The following is a 19,017-nucleotide window of genomic DNA, read 5'->3' as shown; positions in this document are numbered from 1 at the left end:
CAGTAAAAGGGAAATCTTGATTACACAAGCTTAGAGCCTTTGGAGAGAAATTGAACTAAAAAGTTGGCCAATTATTTTTGAGCAGCAATCTCTAAAAGTTCAATTTTATGTTACTATATTTGGTTCACTTTTTCTGTTTATGTATCTACTTATAATGTATTTGCTGCCATTTGTAGAGATTGCTTTTATGCTTACTCCAAAATCTAACATAATTGCTGTTTGTTTCCTTGAGGCCATTAGGCTTCTTGATTAGATCTTATATGTATTGTCTAATGAAGACCTTGGCATATCTGTTCATGTTTTTCTTTTTAGAGTTACATAGTCCAAGAAGCAGAATTTTCACCAACTTCTTTTTCTATAACACTGTATTAGTTTCTTATTGCTGCTGTAACAAATCACCACAAATTTAGTGGCCTAAAACAATGCAAATTTATTATTTTATTGTTTTAGGGTCAGAAGTCTTGAATCATTTTCACTAGGCTAAAGTCAAGGTGTCTTGAAGGGCTGGTTTCTTCTAGAGGCTCTTCTGAAGAGAGAGTTTCCTTGCCTTTTTCAGCTTCTAGCAGCCACTTGTATTCCTTGGCTTGTAGCCCCTTCCTCCATTTTCAAAGTGCATCCCTGTAATCCCTGCCTCCATCATCACATCACCTTCTCCTCTGACTGTAGTAAAATCTCCATCTGCCTTGCTCTTTAAAAAATCACTTTTCAGGCCGGGCACGGCGGCTCACGCCTGTAATCCCAACACTGTGGGAGGCCAAAGTGATCACGAGGTCAGGAGATCGAGACCATCCTGACTAACACGGTGAAACCCTGTCTCTACTAAAAATACAAAAAATTAGCCAGGCTTGGTGGTGGCAGGCGCCTGTAGTCCCAGCTACTCGGGAGGCTGAGGCAGGAGAATGGCATGAACCCGGGAGTCAGAGCTTGCAGTAAGCTGAGATTGCGCCACTGTACTCCAGCCTGGGAGACAGAGCGAGACTCCGTCTCACCAAAAAAAAAAAAAAAAAATCACTTGTCATTCCATTTAGGGCCTACCTGGGTAACTCAGGATAATCTCATCTCAAAATCCTTAACTTAATCCAGCTGCAAAGTCCCTTTTGCATGTAAGATAACATTCACAGGTTCCTGTGGTTATGAAGTAGTTATCTTTGGGGGCCATTGGCCAGCCTACCACACATAGATAAATAATTTTAATTATTTATTTTATTAGCTTTTCTTACAAAATTTTGTTGGTTACCAGTAGATAATAAAAGTAATTTTTTTTTTTGAGACAAGGTCTAGCTGTTGCCCAGGCTGGAGTGCAGTGGCATGATCATAGCTCTCTGCTAGTGTGGCCTCGAAGTCCTGGGCTCAAGCCGTCCTCCCACTTCAGCCTCCCAAGTAGCTGGGACTACAGGCACACACCACCATGCCTGGCTGATTTTTAAATTTTTTTTAAGATACGGGATCTCTCTATGTTGTCCAGGCTGGTCTTGAACTTCCGACCTCAAACAGTCTTCTAGCCTTGGCTTCCCAAATTGCTGGGATTACAGGCATGAGCCAACATGCCAGGCCCATTTTCACCCCCTAGAAACGGAGTCTCACTATGTTGCCCATGCTGGCCTCAAACTCCTGAGCTCAAGAGATCCTGCTGGTTCAGCTCCCAACTAGCTGGGACTATAGGAATGCATTCTCAGCCCACTAAAAATAATTCTTGAATTTTATCTTCCTTTCTTGATTCCCTAAAGGGTAACAAAGACTAATAAATAACCATAGGCAGGTAGGTATTGTAACACAAGGAGGAAAAAAAAAACATTAGGTGCAGTGGCTCACGCCCATAATCCCAACACTTTGGGAGGCCGAGACAGGAGGATTGCTTGAGCCCAGGAATTCGAGATCAGCCTGAACAACATAGCGAGACACCCTTCTCTACAAAAAAATTTTAAGAGGCCGGGCGCGATGGCTCACGCTTCTAATCCTAGCACTTTGGGAGGCCAAGGTGGGTGGATCACGAGGTCAGGAGATCGAGACCACGGTGAAACCCTGTCTCTACTAAAAATACAAAAAATTAGCCGGGCGTGGTGGCCAGCGCCTGTAGTGCCAGCTACTCGGAGAGGCTGAGGCAGGAGAATGGCGTGAACCCGGGAGGCGGAGCTTGCAGTGAGCCGAGATCGCGCCACTGCTCTCCAGCCTGGATGACAGAGCGAGACTCCGTCTCAAAAAAAAAAAATTTTTAAGAATACTAGCTAGGCATAGTGGGATGTGCCTGTAGTCCTAGCTACTCGAGGCTGAGGCAGGAAGATCCCATGAACTTGGAAGATTGAGGCTGCAGTGAGCCATGATTGTGGCATTGTACTCCAACCTGGGAGATAGAGCAAGACCCTATCTCAAAAAAAAGAAAAAAAAAATGCCTAGTGCGGTGATTCACGCCTGTAATCCCAACACTTTGGGAGCCCAAAGCGGGCAGATCACGAGGTCAAGAGATCGAGACTATCCTGGCCAACATGGTGAAACCCTGTCTGTAATAAAAATATGAAAATTAGCCAGGCATGGTGGCATGCACCTGAAATCACAGCTACTCGGGAGGCTGAGGCAGGGTAATTGCTTGAATCCGGGAGGTGGAGGTTGCAATGAGCCAAGATCACACCATTGCACTCCAGCTCTGGGCGACAGAGGAAGACTCTGTCTCAGGAAAAGAAAAGAAAAAAGAAAGTAGTTAAGGAAACAGTAAAGTTGGGTTGCTGGGTGTGATGGCTTGTGCCTGTAGTCATGGTTACTATGGAGGCTGTAGTGGGAAGATTGCTTGAGCTAAGGAGTTTTGGACTGTAGGGTGCTGTGCTGATTGGGTGCCTGTACTGAGATTGGCATCAATGTGGTGGCCTCCCAGGAGTGGGGAGAACCACCAGGCTGCCTAAGTGAGGGTGAACGAGCCCAGGTCAGATATGGAACAGGTCAGAACCCCCATGCTCATCAGTAGCGGAATCCTGCCTGTGAATAGCCACTGCACTCCAGCCTGGACAACATAGCAAGACCCTGTCTCTTAAAAAAAAACAGTTGAAAATTAGCCAGGCGTGGTAGCCTGCACCTGTAGTCCCAGCTACTCGGGAGGCTGAGGCAGGGGAATTACTTGAACCTGGGAAGTGGAAGCTGCAGTGAGCTGAGATCGTGCCACTGCACTCCAGCCTGGGCGACAGAGCGAGACTCCACCTCAAAAAAAAAAAAAAAAAAAAATTGAGCTTTTATTCCGTTTTTTTTTTCTCATTTTTCAGAATAAGTTGGCTGAACAACTTTAAATTTCCCGATGACATGGTCTATCATGTGGGTCCTTGGGGAAAATGTTATTTAGACATTTCTCTAAATATATTTCTGGCATGAGATAGCTCTCTGTATATATTCAACTGGTCTGTTTGTCTTTTTAAAATACCACAGGTAGCAGATGTACTTCAGTTTTCCATGGAAACGGGTGGCTATCTTCCAAACTGCATCACTACTTTGCAGGAGAGTTTAATCAAACACCTTAAAGTAGCCCCTAAATATCTCTCCTTTCTAGAAAAGAGACAAAAACTAATTCAGGTGAGTGTTAAAGGATGTCCTGTATGACATTATTTTTTTTTTTCAAGTGTTTTCTGAGCAGTATTATCAGCCTATTATGTAGAAAAATGACAGCTGCCATGTAATCATATGAACATTGACAAAATCTTAACTGTGCCAAATGGGAATGGTTTATATCTGGTCTCAAGTGGATAAAAGCCAGGATCCAGATTTGTTGGTTATCAATTAACAAGCAGTCTTCGGCCGGGTTCGGTGGCTCACGCCTATAATCCCAACATTTGGGAGGCTGAGGCGGGCGGATCACCTGAGGTCAAGAGTTCAAGACCAGCCTGACTAACATGGTGAAATCTCGCCTCTACTAAAAATACAAAAATTAGCTGGGCATGGTGGCAAGGCGTCTGTAATCTCAGCTACTCAGGAGGCTGAGGCAGGAGAATTGCTTGAACCCAGAGTTGGGGGCAGGGGCGGCGGACATTGTGGTGAGCTGAGATCGTGCCACTACACTCCAGCCTGGGCAACAGAGTGAGACTCCGTCTCAAAAAATAATAAATAAATAAATAAGCACTCTTAAATACATTTTCTAGCTGGGACAAGGGGGAAATTTTTGTGAGAATTTTGATCAAGGCAATGGAAGCAAAATCACCCTAGTTATTTCTCCCAAAGTAAAGTAAATTTTCTTTAGCTTCTGACATCCTTGCATGCAAACTTAGGTCATAATTGTGTTGGCTGCAATTCTGTTCACATAATCACGTTTGCTGCCTCTAGCTTTGAGAAGTCTTGATTGACCAACCTCTACCCCTCTCTTTCTCTGTTACACACACACTGTTAATGTAGGAGTATGTGTGCAAGCGTGTGTATGTTCAAAGACTATCAATAGTGTGAAAGTAGAAGGTAATAATAGAAGAAAATGATAGTGTCTTAAATTAAGTAACACTTTAAACAGTTCTTTTCTTTTCTTTTTTTTTTTTTTTTTTTGAGATGGAGTCTCACTCTGTCACCAGGCTGGAGTGCAGTGGCACAATCTCAGCTTACTGCAACCCTGCAAGCTCTGCCTCCCGGGTTCAAGCAATTCTCCTGCCTCAGCCTCCTGAGTAGCTGGGACTACAGGCGCGTGCCACCATGCCCGGCTAATTTTTGTATTTTTAGTAGAGATGGGGTTTCACCATGTTGGCCAGGATGGTCTCGATGTCTTGACCTTGTGATCTGCCTGCCTCAGCCTCCCAAAGTGCTGGGATTACAGGTGTGAGCCACTGCGCCCGGCCTTAAACGGTTATTTTTCTTTAAAGTCTTGCTTACTATTCAGAGGAAATTGTTTTATTGTCTCCAGGAAAATCCAGAGGTATGGTTCATCCGACCTGTTTCACCCTCTTTACTGAAAATTTTGGCCCTGGAAGCTACCTACCTGTTACCCCTTCGCTTGGCACTCCTAGATGAGATGATGTCTGACCTAACCACCCTGGTGGATGGTTACCTAAACACGTATCGCGAAGGGTCTGCAGACCGGCTTGGAGGCACTGAGGTAAGTGCAGCCCTCTGTCTTCAGGACCTCCTTTCTGCCTTCTGAAGGAAGGCACACACAGTGATACCCTTTCTTCATAGCTACAATAGTTTTCATGGGGCCAACTTGGGGATGAATACTCTTGAAGGCGCAATAGCTTGGGCATGACCCATCCCCTCACCTTTTCATAATGTTAAGTTAGGTATCCAAGAAATACTTCTAAGAATGGGTAAGTTTAATATTTCCATATTTTTATTTTATTTTATTTGTTTATTTTTTTGAGACGGAGTCTCACTCTGTCACCCAGGCTGGAGTACAATGACGTGATCTCAGCTCACTGAAAACTCTGCCTCCTGGGTTCCAGCAATTCTCCTGCCTCAGCCTCCTGAGTAACTGGGATTACAGGCATGTGCCACCACACCTGGCTAATTTTTTGTATTTTTAGTAGAGATGGGGTTTCACCATGTTGGCCAGGCTGATCTCAAACACCTGACCTTGTGATCTGCCCACCTTGGCCTCCCAAAGTGCTGGGATTACAGGCATGAGCCACCACACTCAGCCTATTTTTATTTTTTGAGATGGAGTCTCGCTCTGTCACTCAGGCTGGAGTGCAGTGGTATGATCTCAGCTCACTGTAGCCTCTGCCTCCTGGGTTCAAGGAATTCTCCCGCCTCAGCCTCCCGAGTAGCTGGGATTACAGGCACCTGCCACCATGCCCTGCTAATTTTTGTATTTTTAGTTGAGATGGGGTTTTACCATGTTGGCCAGGCTGGTCTTGAACTTCTGACCTTAGGTGATTAGCCTGCCTTGGCCTCCCAAAGTGCTGGGATTACAGGCATAAGCCACCATGCTTGGCCTCCATATTTATTCTTATGCAGCAGAGAGATATAAAAAACTATAGGCCTGAGGTCAGGAGTTCGGGACCAGCCTGGCCAACATGATGAAACCCCATCTCTACTAAAAATACAAAAAATGAGCCAGGCGTGGTGGCACATGCCTGTAATCCCATCTACTCAGGATGCTGAGGCAGGAGAACAGCTTGAACCCGGGAGGTGGAGGTTGCAGTGAGCCGAGGTCACACCACTGTACTCCAGCCTGGGTGACAGAGCAAGACTCTGTCTCAAAAAAAAAAAAAAAGAAAAAAAAAAAAAAGGAAAAGCTTAAACTATTAAACTGAGAATTTCAATCATTTTTCAAGCATACTATGAATATTAACAATGACTGTCTCTCGGCCGGGCGCGGTGGCTCAAGCCTGTAATCCCAGCACTTTGGGAGGCCGAGGCCGGCGGATCACAAGGTCAGGAGATCGAGACCATCCTGGCTAACACGGTGAAACCCCGTCTCTAATAAAAATACAAAAAATTAGCCGGGCGTGGCGGCAGGTGCCTGCAGTCCCAGCTACTAGGGAGGCTGAGGCAGGAGAATGGCGGGAATCCGGGAGGCGGAGCTTGCAGTGAGCGGAGATCACGCCACTGCACTCCAGCCTGGGCGACAGAGCAAGACTCAGTCTCAAAAAAAAAAAAAAAAAAAAAAAAACAATGACTGTCTCAAAAAAAAGGGCCAGGGCCAGGTACGGTGGCTCACACCTGTAATCCCAGCACTTTGGGAGGCCGAGGCTGGTGATCACCTGAGGTCAAGAGTTTGAGATCAGCCTGGCAAACATGGTGAAACCCCAGCTCTACAAAAAATACAAAAATTAGCTGGGCATGGTGGCAGGCATGTATAGTCCCAGCTACTTGGGAGGCTGAGGCAGGAGAATTGTTTGAACCCAGGAGGTAGGGGTTGCAGCGAGCCAAGATTCTGCCACTGCACTGCAGCCTGGGTGACCAGCAGAGACTCTGTCTGAAAAAGAAAAGAAAAGAAAATAAATGAGAGGGAAGGGGAGGGGAGGGGAGGAGAGTGGAGGGGAGAAGGGGAGGGGGAGGAGGAGGGAGAGGGAGGAAAAAGAGGGGAGGGAGACTATAGACCAGGATTTGGCAAACTGTAGCGCCCTGGCCAGATCTGGCCTGCAGACTGTTTTCTCCAGCTCATGAGCTAAGAACCATTTTTACATTTTTAAAGGATTGTTAAAAAAAAAAAAAAAGTAGTAGAAGTAGTATATGAGACTGTGGCTCACAAAGCCTAAAATATTTGCTGTTTTGTTCTTTACAGGAAAAGTTTGCCAGTTGCTGTTATAAACCAATTTTACTTATGAATATTGTTATAAAATCTTAAAATGCTTTTTTTTTTTTTTTTTTTTTTTTTTTTGAGACGGGTTTCGCTCTTGTTGCCCAGGCTGGAGTGAAGTGACGTGATACCAGCTCACTACAACCTCCACCTCCTGGGTTCAAGCGATTCTCCTGCTTCAACCTCGCGATTAGCTGGGATTACAGGCATGCGCCATCACGCCTGGCTAATTTTGTATTTTTAGTAGAGATGGGGTTACTCCATGTTGGTCAGGCTGGTCTCGAACTCCTGACCTCAGGTGATCCGCCCGCCTCAGCCTCCCAGAGTGCTAGGATTACAAGGCGTGAGCCACTGTGCCCGGCCTAATACTAGCGTTTTTTATATGAACCCTATATATGTTATTATTTTTAACGTGTCATTGGATTCTAGTTGCAAGCATGGTTCAGTGTGACAAAATCGTACATTTCAGTAGAGCCAAGAAAGTCTTATGATTATCTTATAAATGCTGAAAAAATTATAATATTCTACATGCATTATTGGTCAAAGTTGGAATAGATGGTAACTTTTCTAATATAATAAAACATATACAGTCATCTCTCAGTATCTGTGGGGGATTGGTTCCAAGATCCCCCCCATGGATACCAAAACCTATAATGCTCAAGTCCGTTATGTGAAATGTATAGATGATTATATGAAACGCATGGATGAGCCGGGCGTGGTGGCTTACGCCTGTAATCCCAGCACTTTGGGAGGCCAAGGTGGGTGGTTCACCTGAGGTCAGGAATTCAAGACCAGCCTGGCCAACATGGTGAAACCGTCTCTACTAATAATACAAAAATTAGCTGGGCATGGTGGTGCATGCCTGTAATCCCAGCTACTTGGGAGACTGAGGCAGGAGAATTACTTGAACAGACCGGTGTGCTGGCTCACGCCTGTAATCCCAGCACTTTGGGAGGCCAAGGCAGGTGGTTCACCTGAGGTCAGGAGTTCAAGACCAGCCTGGCCAACACGGTGAAACCCTGTCTCTACTAATAATACAAAAATTAGCTGGGCATGGTGGTGCATGCCTGTAATCCCAGCTACTTGGGAGGCTGAGGCAGGAGAATTGCTTGAGCAGACCGGGTGTGGTGGCTCACGCCTGTAATCCCAGCACTTTGGGAGGCCGAGGCAAGCGGATCACCTGAGGCCAGGAGTTCGATACCAGCCTGACCAACATAGAGAAACCCCGTCTCTACTAAAAATACAAGATTAGCTGGGCATGGTGGCACATGCCTGTAATCCCAGCTACTCGGGAGGCTGAGGCAGGAGAATCACTTGAACCTGGGAGGCGGAGGTTGCGGTGAGCTGAGATAACGCCATTGCACTTCAGCCTGGGCTCGAAACTCCATCTCAAAAAAAAAAAAAAAGAATCGCTTGAACCCAGGAGGTGGAGGTTGCAGTGAGCCGAGAGTGTACCATTGTACTCCAGCCTGGGCGACAAGAGCAAAACTCCATCTCCTAAAAAAAAAAAAAAGAAAAAAGAAAAAAAAAAAGAAATCTATGGATGAAATGTATGTCCCTTATATGAAATGTAAGGATGATTTAAAGTATAGTGGAGGATATGTATAGGTTATACAGAAATGTGCAGCAGCATTTTTTCATTTTTCACTATCATATCCTCCCCTATACTTTAAATCATTCTTAGATTACTTATAATAGCTAATACAACGTGAATGCTATGTAAATAGTTGTTATATTGCATTGTTTAGGGAATAATGACATGGAAAAAAGTTTGTACATCATCATTTCAAATGCAACCATTCTTTTTTTTTCTGATTTCTTTTTTTGTTTGTTTTTGGAGACAGAGTCTTGCTCTGTCACCCAGGCTGGAGTGCAGTGGTGCAATCTTGGCTCATTGCAACCTCCGCCTCCTGAGTTCAAGTGATTCTCCTCCCTCAGCCTCCTGGGTAGCTGGGATTAAAAGCATGTGCTACCACTCTCAGCTAATTTTTATATTTTTAGTAGAGTTGGGGTTTGGCCATGTTGGTCAGGCTTGTCTGGAAATCCTGACCTCAAGTGATCCACCCACCTCAGCCTCCCAAAGTGCTGGGATTATAGGCGTGAGCCACTTTTTCCTGACTATTGCAATCTACAATTGGTTGAATCCATGGATGCAGAACCCATGGATATGGAAAGTATCTCAAGAGAGAAGACCACATATTTGTTTGAGAACACTAATATCAGGAACGGTACAAAAATTGTGACTATCACCACTATTTTAGCATTTTTGAAGCTATTAGCCAGTGAAATTAGAAAATAAAATATGAGCTATGGAAATTGAAAAAAGGAATCAGAATTATGACTTGCCAGTTATACAACTAAAAACTGAAGAGAAACAACTGAAAAAGACTACCACAAACAAAAAGACAATTTATAAAGTGCCTGGGTACAAATGTAAAAATTACTAGATTTTTGATATCCACATAAGCAGCTAAAAAATATAATCGGAGGCCGGGTGCAGTGGCTCATGCCTATAATCCCAGCACTTTGGGAGGCTGAGGTGGGAGGATCACTTGAGCCCAGGGGTTCAAGACCAGCCTGGCCAGCATAGTGAAACCCTGTCTCTACAAAGAAATTAAATATTATCCAGGCATGGTGGCACACACCTGAAGTTGTAGCTACTGTGAGTGGGGGAGGCTAACATGGGAGGATTGCTTGAGCCCAGGAGGTGGAGATTGCAGTAAGCCATGATCGCACCACTGTGCTTCAGCCTGGGTGACAGATCAAGGCCCTGTCTCAAAAAAAAAAAAAAAAAACCCACAAAAATTAGCAAGGTGTGGTGGCATGCACCTGTGCTTCCAGCTACTCAGGAGGCTGAGGCAGGAGGATCACTAAAGGCCAGGAGTTACAGGTTACAGTGAGCCATGATCACACCATTGCACTCCAGCCAAGGCAACAGAGCAAGACCCTGTCTAAAAAAAAAAAAAAAAAACCTTCCCAAAACCTGAAAGAGTTGACAAAATAAAAATTTGGAGGAAAATAAAAATGTAATCCAATGAAAAAAATATGTATATGATCATACATGAGTAGACAGACTATCTTTGGGAGATAACACAAGAAACTGCTCTAAGAAGATGTACCTGCTAAGGCAGCTAAGGCCAAGTTGGAAGAGAGACTAACTTTTCCTGTATAATCTTTATACATACATGCATACACATGCAGACACACAGCCCTATGGATTCACTGCCTTTTCAAAATATTGAAATCACTAGAAAAATGATACTACTATAATTGAAGACACCAGAGGGTGCTATGTGAACATAATTGAATAGACTCTCATTTACCAATTACCATTTGGTACAATAGAAGTGATTTCAGGCCGGGCACGATGGCTCACGACTGTAATCCCAGCACTTTGGGAGGCCAAGGCAGGCCAATCACAAGGTCAGGAGATCAAGACCATCCTTGCTAACATGCTGAAACCCTATCTCTACTGAAAATACAAAAATTACCTGGGCATGGCCGGGTGCAGTGGCTCACGCCTGTAATCCCAGCACTTTGGGAGGCCGAGGCAGGTGGATCACGAGGTCAGGAGATCGAGACCATCCTGGCTAACGCTGTGAAACCCCGTCTCTACTAAAAATATAAAAAAAATTAGCCGGGCATGGTGGCAGGCGCCTGTAGTCCCAGCTACTTGGGAGGCTGAGGCAGGAGAATGGCCTGAACCCGGGAGGCAGAGCTTGCAGTGAGCCGAGATCGTGCCACTGCACTTCAGCCTGGGCGACAGAGCGAGACTCCGTCTCAAAAAAAAAAAAAAAAAAAGTGATTTTAAGTACCATATTCAGAAGTTTAGTTATAATAAACTTGTGTTCGCTTTCTCTTTTTAGCCTACATGTATGGAGCTGCCAGAGGAACTGCTTCAACTCAAGGACTTCCAGAAGCAGCGCAGGGAGAAAGCTGCAAGAGAATATAGGATGAATGCACAGGGACTCCTAATAAGGACAGTGCTACAGCCAAAGAAATTAGTGATAGAGACAGCAGGGAAAGAGGAGAAAGTCAAAGGCTTCTTATTTGGTAAAAATTTTAGGATAGATAAAGCTCCAAGTTTTACATCTCAAGACTTTTACGGGGAAGTGAATTTACTGAAAGAAGAATCTTTGAATAAACAAGCTACAAAGCCTCAGCATCTACCTCCCGTAGAGGAAGGGGAAACCAGTGAGGATTCCAGTAACAAACTCATTTGCACGGAGTCAAAGGGGTCAGAGGACCAGAGAATAACTCAGAAAGAACACTTTATGACACCCAAACATGAGTTTCAGGCAAGTTTATCTTTGAAAGAGGAGATAGAACAGTTATTGATGGTGGAAAACAAGGAAGATTTAAAATGCACAAAACAGGCTGTTTCAATGTCTTCCTTTCCTCAGGAAACCAGAGTGTCTCCAAGTGACACTTTTTATCCTATCAGAAAGGCCGTGGTTTCCACACTCCCTCCCTGTCCAGCCTTGGAGAAGATCGATTCCTGGATAAATCCTTTTCTAAATCTGCCCTAGAGATGTGCAGTTTGTTCTTAAGGCCATGCAGGTGGCTTATTTCCTTTGCCATCAGGGCCTTCCACAGTGCCCAAGTTTCTCATGTTGTAAATGCAGTAATGCTTCTGTCACAGGGAAAAATTATATCCTCTTGCTTACTCCTGTGTTCCTGGTATGCGGAGAATAAGAATGAATAAGTTAAATAATGGAAGAAGTATAATTTCTGATTATGTCACTGTGTAGAAATGTTCTCAGTGACCAGAGTGCGTTATTTCTCATAATTTGGGTTTAGAGGATTTGAAGAAAGGAAAAATCTTGGGCTTAGTATCAGGAAGGCGCCATCATTTTCAAATTTTGTTTTGCTTCTTGACTTTTGGATTCCTTTGAAGACAGCTGGTAAAACTATTAACAATTTATTTTAAAAATTGGTACCTGATAACTTTACCAGTACTTTTTTCCTATTTATTTATTTGTTTTATTTATTTATTTTTTTTACCGTTCCTTGTGGAGCAGGGCTACACCATAGGCAGTGTGCCCAGAGTAACCACTTTTTTCCTTTTTAAAATATAATATTAACTTTATGTTTGAATGTTGAATGTGTTATCTGTCTCTTAGGCAAATAATGTTATAGGAATCAATAATTTAATTTTTGTTTTATTTGTTTTTTGTTTTTTTGATGGAGTCTCACTCTGTCACCCAGGCTGGAGTGCAGTGGCGTGATCTCTGCTCACTGCAACCTCCGCCTCCTGGGTTCAAGAGATTCTCCTGCCTCAGCCTCCCGAGTAGCTGGGACTACAGGTGCCTGCCACCACGCCCAGTTAATTTTTGTATTTTTAGTAGAGACGAGGTTTCACCATGTTCGCCAGGCTGGTCTCGAACTCCTGACTGACCTTGTGGTCCACCCGCCTTGGCCTTCCAAAATGCTGGGATTACAGGTGAGCCACCGTGCCCAGCCAATATCTTTATTTTAATTTTGTTTTTATTTCCTTTACTTTTAGCTGGTTTTGTCCATTTTCCTAACAAAGCAGGGACCCTGGGTTTCTTTTTAGTCTGTCTGTTATATAAACTTGAAGTCTGACTCCATTCCATTTGCCTAGAGTTAGTATACTTTCTTAGAGTGAAAGGAAGGCAGCTTGTATTGAGCCTTTTAAAGTATTGAATGCTTGCAAATTGCTAACATTCTTTTGTGTAAAATAACGAATAAACCTGTTTTGTCATACTCTACTTAAAAAAAAATCTCCCACTTTTCTTAATTGGGTCAGGTTGGAAAGAAATGTCTGGATTTCTAGGTCCAGAGTCCAGTTTCTAAATCTGTGATTCGACTCTGTTATTCTTTTTGCTCTTAGGAACAATCTAAGATCAGGGACATCCTTGTCTGCACTAGTTGATTCTGACTGCCACTGAAAGAATTGTTTTGCCTTTCTGAACTCCAGAGCCCAGATCTAGTCTGAGGTTAAGATTAAGGCAGGCCTGAGGCAGTCGGCTCAGCCCTGCAGTTGCCTTGTCTCACCTTATACTTAGTTTAGAAAGTCACTTGGGGCCAAAGTAGTTACTGTTTCATCTTCGGTGAATGCATCTTCAGATTGAGCCCGGAATGTGGTCAATCTAGGTTTACTCTGCAAAAGGCATGGATTCCTGTAAAATTCTTGAACTTCATTTAGCTTCTTATGGAACCATTCAGTTGCTGGTCTTGAACTCCTGACCTCAGGTGATCCGCAAGACCATTCAGTTACTACTCGTAACATATATACATACATGCTATAAAGTACAATGTAAAAAAAAAAAAATTAAAAGAAAAAAAAGTACAAGGTAGTACCCCTCAGGCTGGGTGCGGTGGCTCACGCCTGTAATCCCAGCACTTTGGGATGCCAAGGCAGGTGGATCACAAGGTCAGGAGTTTGAGACCAGCCTGGCTAAAATGGTGAAACCCTGTCTCTACTAAAAATACAAAAATTAGCTGGGCGTAGTGGCACCTGCCTGTAATTCCAGCTACTTGGGAGGCTAAGGCAGGAGAATCGCTTGAACCCGGGAGGCAGAGGTTGCAGTGAGCCGAGATCACACTTACTGCACTCCAGCCTGGGTGACAGAGCGAGACTCCATCTCAAAAAAAAAAAGGATTTTTCTGCCTGGTAAGGTGGCTAATGCCTGTAATCCCAGCACTTTGGGAGGCTGAGGCAGGCGAATCACCTGAGGTCAGGAGTTGGAGACCAGCCTGGCCAACATGGTGAAACTCTGTCTCTACAAAAAATACAAAAATTAGTCAGGCGTGATAGCACACAAGTAATCCCAGTTACTTGGGAGGCTGAGGCAGGAGAATCACTTGAACCTGAGAGGTGGAGGTTGCAATGAGCTGACATCGCACCACTGCACTTCAGCCTGGGCAACAGAGTAAGACTCTGTTGAAAAAAAAAAAAAAAAAAAGCCAGGTGCAGTGGCTCACATCTGTAATCCCAGCACTTTGGGAGGCCGAGGCAGGTGGATCAGTTGAGGTCAGGACTTTGAGACCAGCCTGGCCAATATGGTGAAACCCTCTGTCTACTAAAAATACAAAAATTAGCCAGGTATACTGGCAGGTGCCTGTAATCCCAACTACTTGGGAAACTGAGGTGAGAGAATCATTTGAACCAGGGAGGCGGAGGTTGCAGTGAGCCAAGATCATGCCACTGCACTCCAGTCTGGGTGACAAGAGCGAAACTCTATCTAAAAAAAAAAAAAATTAGCCGGGCGTGGTGGCGCGCACCTGTAGTCCCAGCTATTCAGGAGGTGGAGGCAGGAGAATCGCTTGAACCCGGGAGGCGGAGGTTGCAGTGAGCCAACATTGCACCACTGGACTCCAGCCTGGGCGACAGAGCGAGATGACATCCCAGAAAAAAAAAGTTCTACTTGACAGTGTGTTTGATAACTACTGATTCCCCAAACTAAATGAGCCGTTGGGGCTTCATTACAGTATTCTCTCAAGTGAAACACTCATCTATACCTGAAACAGCATTTTTCTCTACATCTTAATTCTAGCCTGGAGTGCCTACCTAAATTCTACGTGTGCGGTTACACCTTACGATGAATTTCTGTTCTTTGCTAGATAAAGTCTAAAAAAATTCCTGTTAATGCAAGACCTGTTGCTAGTGCTGTGCACCATTACCCAGATTTCTTGTCTACATTTTGGGAAATCCTGCATTTTTGTCTCCAACCATTGTTGAGTTCTTTACTTACTCTGTATTTTCCTAGTCTGAGAGGTCATAAACCATGCTTCCCAAACTCTTGGAGTCTTGCTCTAGTCTACCACTAATTTTCTATATCTCCTCTACTCGGCTGACTTTTCTATACATAACCTATAATTAGAGACTCACAAGTAATCTGACCCTTTTACTATTGGAATAAGGAAAGGAGGTTGAATGACCACCCTGGACAAAAATGCAGCACTGAAAACGGAACCAGTGTTTCTTGGCTTCTTGTTCCATTCAGCGTTCTTTCAACTATAGTATGAAAAGTCACTGCAGCGGCTTTGCCCCTGTCTGTCTAAGAGCTTGATAAATTATGGCACAATAGAACTTTAATTCCCTATAAGCATCTTATCATTTTGAGACAAGGCATGTCCCAGCAGCAAGCCGAGATGAGGCCTGGGGTAAACTAGGGTGCCTGGGTGCAACTGACTCCCTATGAGTCAGCCAGGTAATTTGTCAAAAGGCTATTTATTTTAAAAGTAACACAAATAACTTACAGAACATTTAGAAAATAAGAGAAAAAAATAACTACAACCCTACTTTATACAATCCTTCCTGGCATTTTTGTTGCTGTTGTTGTTTTTTTTTTTTTTTTTGAGATGGAGTCTTGCTCTGTCGCCCAGGCCAGAGTGCAATGGCGCTATCTCGGCTCACTGCAAGCTCCGCCTCCCGGGTTCACGCCATTCTCCTGCCTCAGCCTCTCCGAGTAGCTGGGACTACAGGCGCCCGCCACCACGCCTGGCTAATTTTTTTGTATTTTCAGTAGAGACGGGATTTCACCGTGGTCTCGATCTGTCGACCTCGTGATCTGCCCGCCTCAGCCTCCCAAAGTGCTGGGATTACAAGCGTGAGCCACCGCACCCGGCCTCAACAGTGAATTTCTATTACACATTTAAGACAAATAATACCAATCCTGGCTGGGCGTGGTGCCTCTTGCCTATAATCCCAGCATTTTCGGAGGCCAAGTCGGGCAGATTGCTTGAGCTCAGCAGTTCGACACCAGTTGGGCAACATGGCAAAACCCCACCTCCACCAAAAATATAAAAAAATTAGCTGGGTGTGGTGGCACGCACCTATGGTCCCAGCTACTCCAGAGGCTGAGGCAGGAGGATCACTTGAGCCCAGGAAGTGGAGATTGTTGTGAGCTGAGATGGTGCCACTGCACTCCAGCATGGGAGGCAGAGCGAGACCCCGTTTCAAAAAGAAATTACTTTTTTTTTTTTTAACAAAGAATTACCAAAAAGTACTAATCCTTCCAGGAAATAAACAAAGGGGATGCATTTTCTGACTGAGTTTATGACGCCAGCATTACCCAGATATCAAAACCAGACAACAACATTGCAAGATAACTATAGACCAATATCCCTCATTAACATAGATGCAATTTTTTCTTCTTTTGAGATTGGGTCTCACTTTGTCGCGATGGAGTGCAGTGGTGTGATCACAGCTTACTACAGCCTCGACCTCCCTGTGCTCGGGTGATCTTCCCATATCATCCTCCTGAGTAGCTGGGACTACAGGTGCCCGCCACCACGCCCAGCTAATTTTTCTATTTTTTTGTAGAGACACGGTTTTGCCATGTTGCCCAGGCTGGTCTCAAACTCCTGGGCTCAAGTGATCCAACTGCCTCAGCCTCCCAAAGTGTGGAGATTACACGCATGAACCACCGCACGTGGCTCCAAATTCATCAACAAAATATTTTAAAATAACATCTTGAAATATATAAAAAGGATAATACATATAATTAACAACTATAAAAGTAGCCAGCAGCCCTCAGGGCTGCTCTGCCTGTGGAGTAGCCATTCTTTTATCCCTTTACTTTCTTTTTTTTTTTTTCTTTTTTGAGACACAGTCTCTCTTTGTTGCTGGGGCTGGAGTGTAGTGGTGCGATCTCGGCTCACTGCAAGCTCCGCCTCCCGGGTTCATGCCATTCTACTGCCTCAGCCTCCCAAGTAACTGGAATTACAGGTGCCTGCCACCACACCCAGCTAATTTTTGTATTTTTAGTAGAAACGGGGTTTCACCGTGTTAGCCAGGATGGTCTCGATCTCCTGACCTCGTGATCCACCCACCTCGGCCTCCCAAAGTGCTGGGATTACAGGCGTGAGCCACCATGCCCGGCCTTCCTTTACTTTCTTAATAAACTTGCTTTCACTTTACTGTATGGAGTCGCCCCGAATTCTTTTTTGCACGAAGTCCAAGAACCCTTTCTTGGTGTCTGTATTGGGACCCCTTTCTGGTAACAAGGGGACATGGGAACGTTCTCAGGTGATATGAATGTTCTATGTCTTGATTATGCTGGTAGTTACACTGATGTATACATTTGTTGAAACTCATTGAACAATATACTTTAATTGGTGCTTTTTATTGTATGTAAATTATGCCTCAGAAAATTAACTTTAAAACATTTGGAAGCTGCTGGTCTAGTGGGTGTCAGGAAAATAATCATTAGGGTTACAATATTTTTGTTAAATGATGTCAATGAACAGAAGGAGCAAATATGTGTTGCTCTTATAGTTGGATAAAATTCAAACATAATTTTAAAGGAAGCAGTAATACATTCGCATGATTATAAAAGAAACAGAGGCTGAGTGTGGTGGCTCATGCCTGTAATCCCAGCACTTTGGGAGGCTGATGTGGACAGATCACCTGAGGTCAGGAGATCAAAACCAGCCTGACTGACATGGCGAAACTCGTTCCCTACTAAAAATACAAAAACTTAGCTGGGTGTGGTGGCGGGTGCCTGCAGTCCCAGCTAATCAGGAGGCTGAGGCAGGAGAATCGCTTGAACCCCGGAGGCAGAGCTTGCAGTGAGCCGAGATCGTACCACTGCACTCCAGCCTGGGCAACAGAGCGAGACTCCATTGTCTCAAAAAAAAAAAAAAAGAAAGAAACAAAGAAAAACGGTACAGAACGGCTTATTAATGAAAGTAGATGTTCCCTTGGCTCCTCCTTTTCTAACCACAGTCCTGTTCCCTAGAACCATCCGCTTTTAATACATACAATTTTGTTTTGCTCTTTTTCTGAATGAAATAATGTCCTTTGGAGCAACATGCATGGAGCTGGAGGCCATTGTTCCGAAGTGAAATAACTCAGATAACAGAAAATCAAATACCGTATGTTCTCACTCAAAATGGGAGCTAAACAGCAGGTACACATGGACATAAGGATGGAAATAATAGACACTGGGACCTCCAAAAGGGGAAAGTGGGGGAAGAAGGGTTAAAAAAATTACCTGTTGGGTACAATAGAAGCCCAAACTTCACCATTATGTAATATAACAGGTAACAAACCTATACATGTACCCCCCTGAATCCAAAATTTAAAAATTAAAAAATTGGCTGGGTGCAGTGGCTCATGCCTGTAATCCTAGCACTTTGGGAGGCCAAGGAGGGCAGATCACGAGGTCAGGAGATCGAGACCATCCTGGCTAATACGGTGAAAACCTATCTCTACTAAAAATACAAAAAATTAGCCAGGTGTGGTGGCGGGCGCCTGTAGTCCCAGCTACTCAGGAGGCTGAGATAGGAGAATGGTGTGAACCTGGGAGGTGGAGCTTGCAGTGGGCCGAGATCGCGCCACTGTACTCCAGCCTGGGCGACAGAGCGAGACTCCATCTCAAAAATAAATGAATAAATAAATACATAGCCGGGCGCGGTGGCTCACGCTTGTAATCCCAGCACTTTGGGAGGCCGAGGCGGGCGGATCACGAGGTCAGGAGATCGAGACCACGGTGAAACCCCGTCTCTACTAAAAATACAAAAAAATTAGCCGGTGTAGTGGCAGACGCCTGTAGTCCCAGCTACTCGGAGAGGCTGAGGCAGGAGAATGGCGTGAACCCGGGAGGCGGAGCTTGCAGTGAGCCGAGATTGCGCCACTGCACTCCAGCCTGGGCGACAGAGTGAGACTCCGTCTCAAAAAAAAAATAAAAAAATAAATAAATACATAAATGGCCGGGCGCGGTGGCTCACGCTTGTAATCCCAGCACTTTGGGAGGCCGAGGCGCGTGGATCACGAGGTCAGGAGATGGAGACCACGGTGAAACCCCGTCTCTACTAAAAATACAAAAAATTAGCCGGGCGTGGTGGCGGGC

The 19,017-nt window shown here is 44.6% G+C and overlaps 1 protein-coding gene across 5 annotated transcripts in view; it reads left to right on the top strand.

The window, feature by feature from the left end:
• EXD1 (exonuclease 3'-5' domain containing 1) overlaps positions 1-11,861 on the top strand; it is a 48,265-nt gene extending 36,404 nt beyond the window's left edge. For all 5 annotated transcript variants that reach the window (XM_063639108.1, XM_063639107.1, XM_055278762.2 and 2 more), the window contains 3 exons: positions 3,409-3,552; positions 4,859-5,050; positions 11,062-11,861. In XM_063639108.1, the coding sequence (XP_063495178.1) occupies positions 3,409-3,552; positions 4,859-5,050; positions 11,062-11,724 (999 nt within the window). In that variant the 3' untranslated portion in view covers positions 11,725-11,861. The remainder of the gene's footprint in view (positions 1-3,408; positions 3,553-4,858; positions 5,051-11,061) is intronic.
• The last annotated feature ends 7,156 nt before the right edge of the window (positions 11,862-19,017 follow it).

The sequence above is a fragment of the Symphalangus syndactylus genome, chromosome 5, assembly GCF_028878055.3.
Source record: "Symphalangus syndactylus isolate Jambi chromosome 5, NHGRI_mSymSyn1-v2.1_pri, whole genome shotgun sequence".
In the NCBI taxonomy this organism is placed as follows: Eukaryota; Metazoa; Chordata; class Mammalia; order Primates; family Hylobatidae; genus Symphalangus; species Symphalangus syndactylus.
This window is presented reverse-complemented; position numbering and strand designations above follow the sequence as displayed.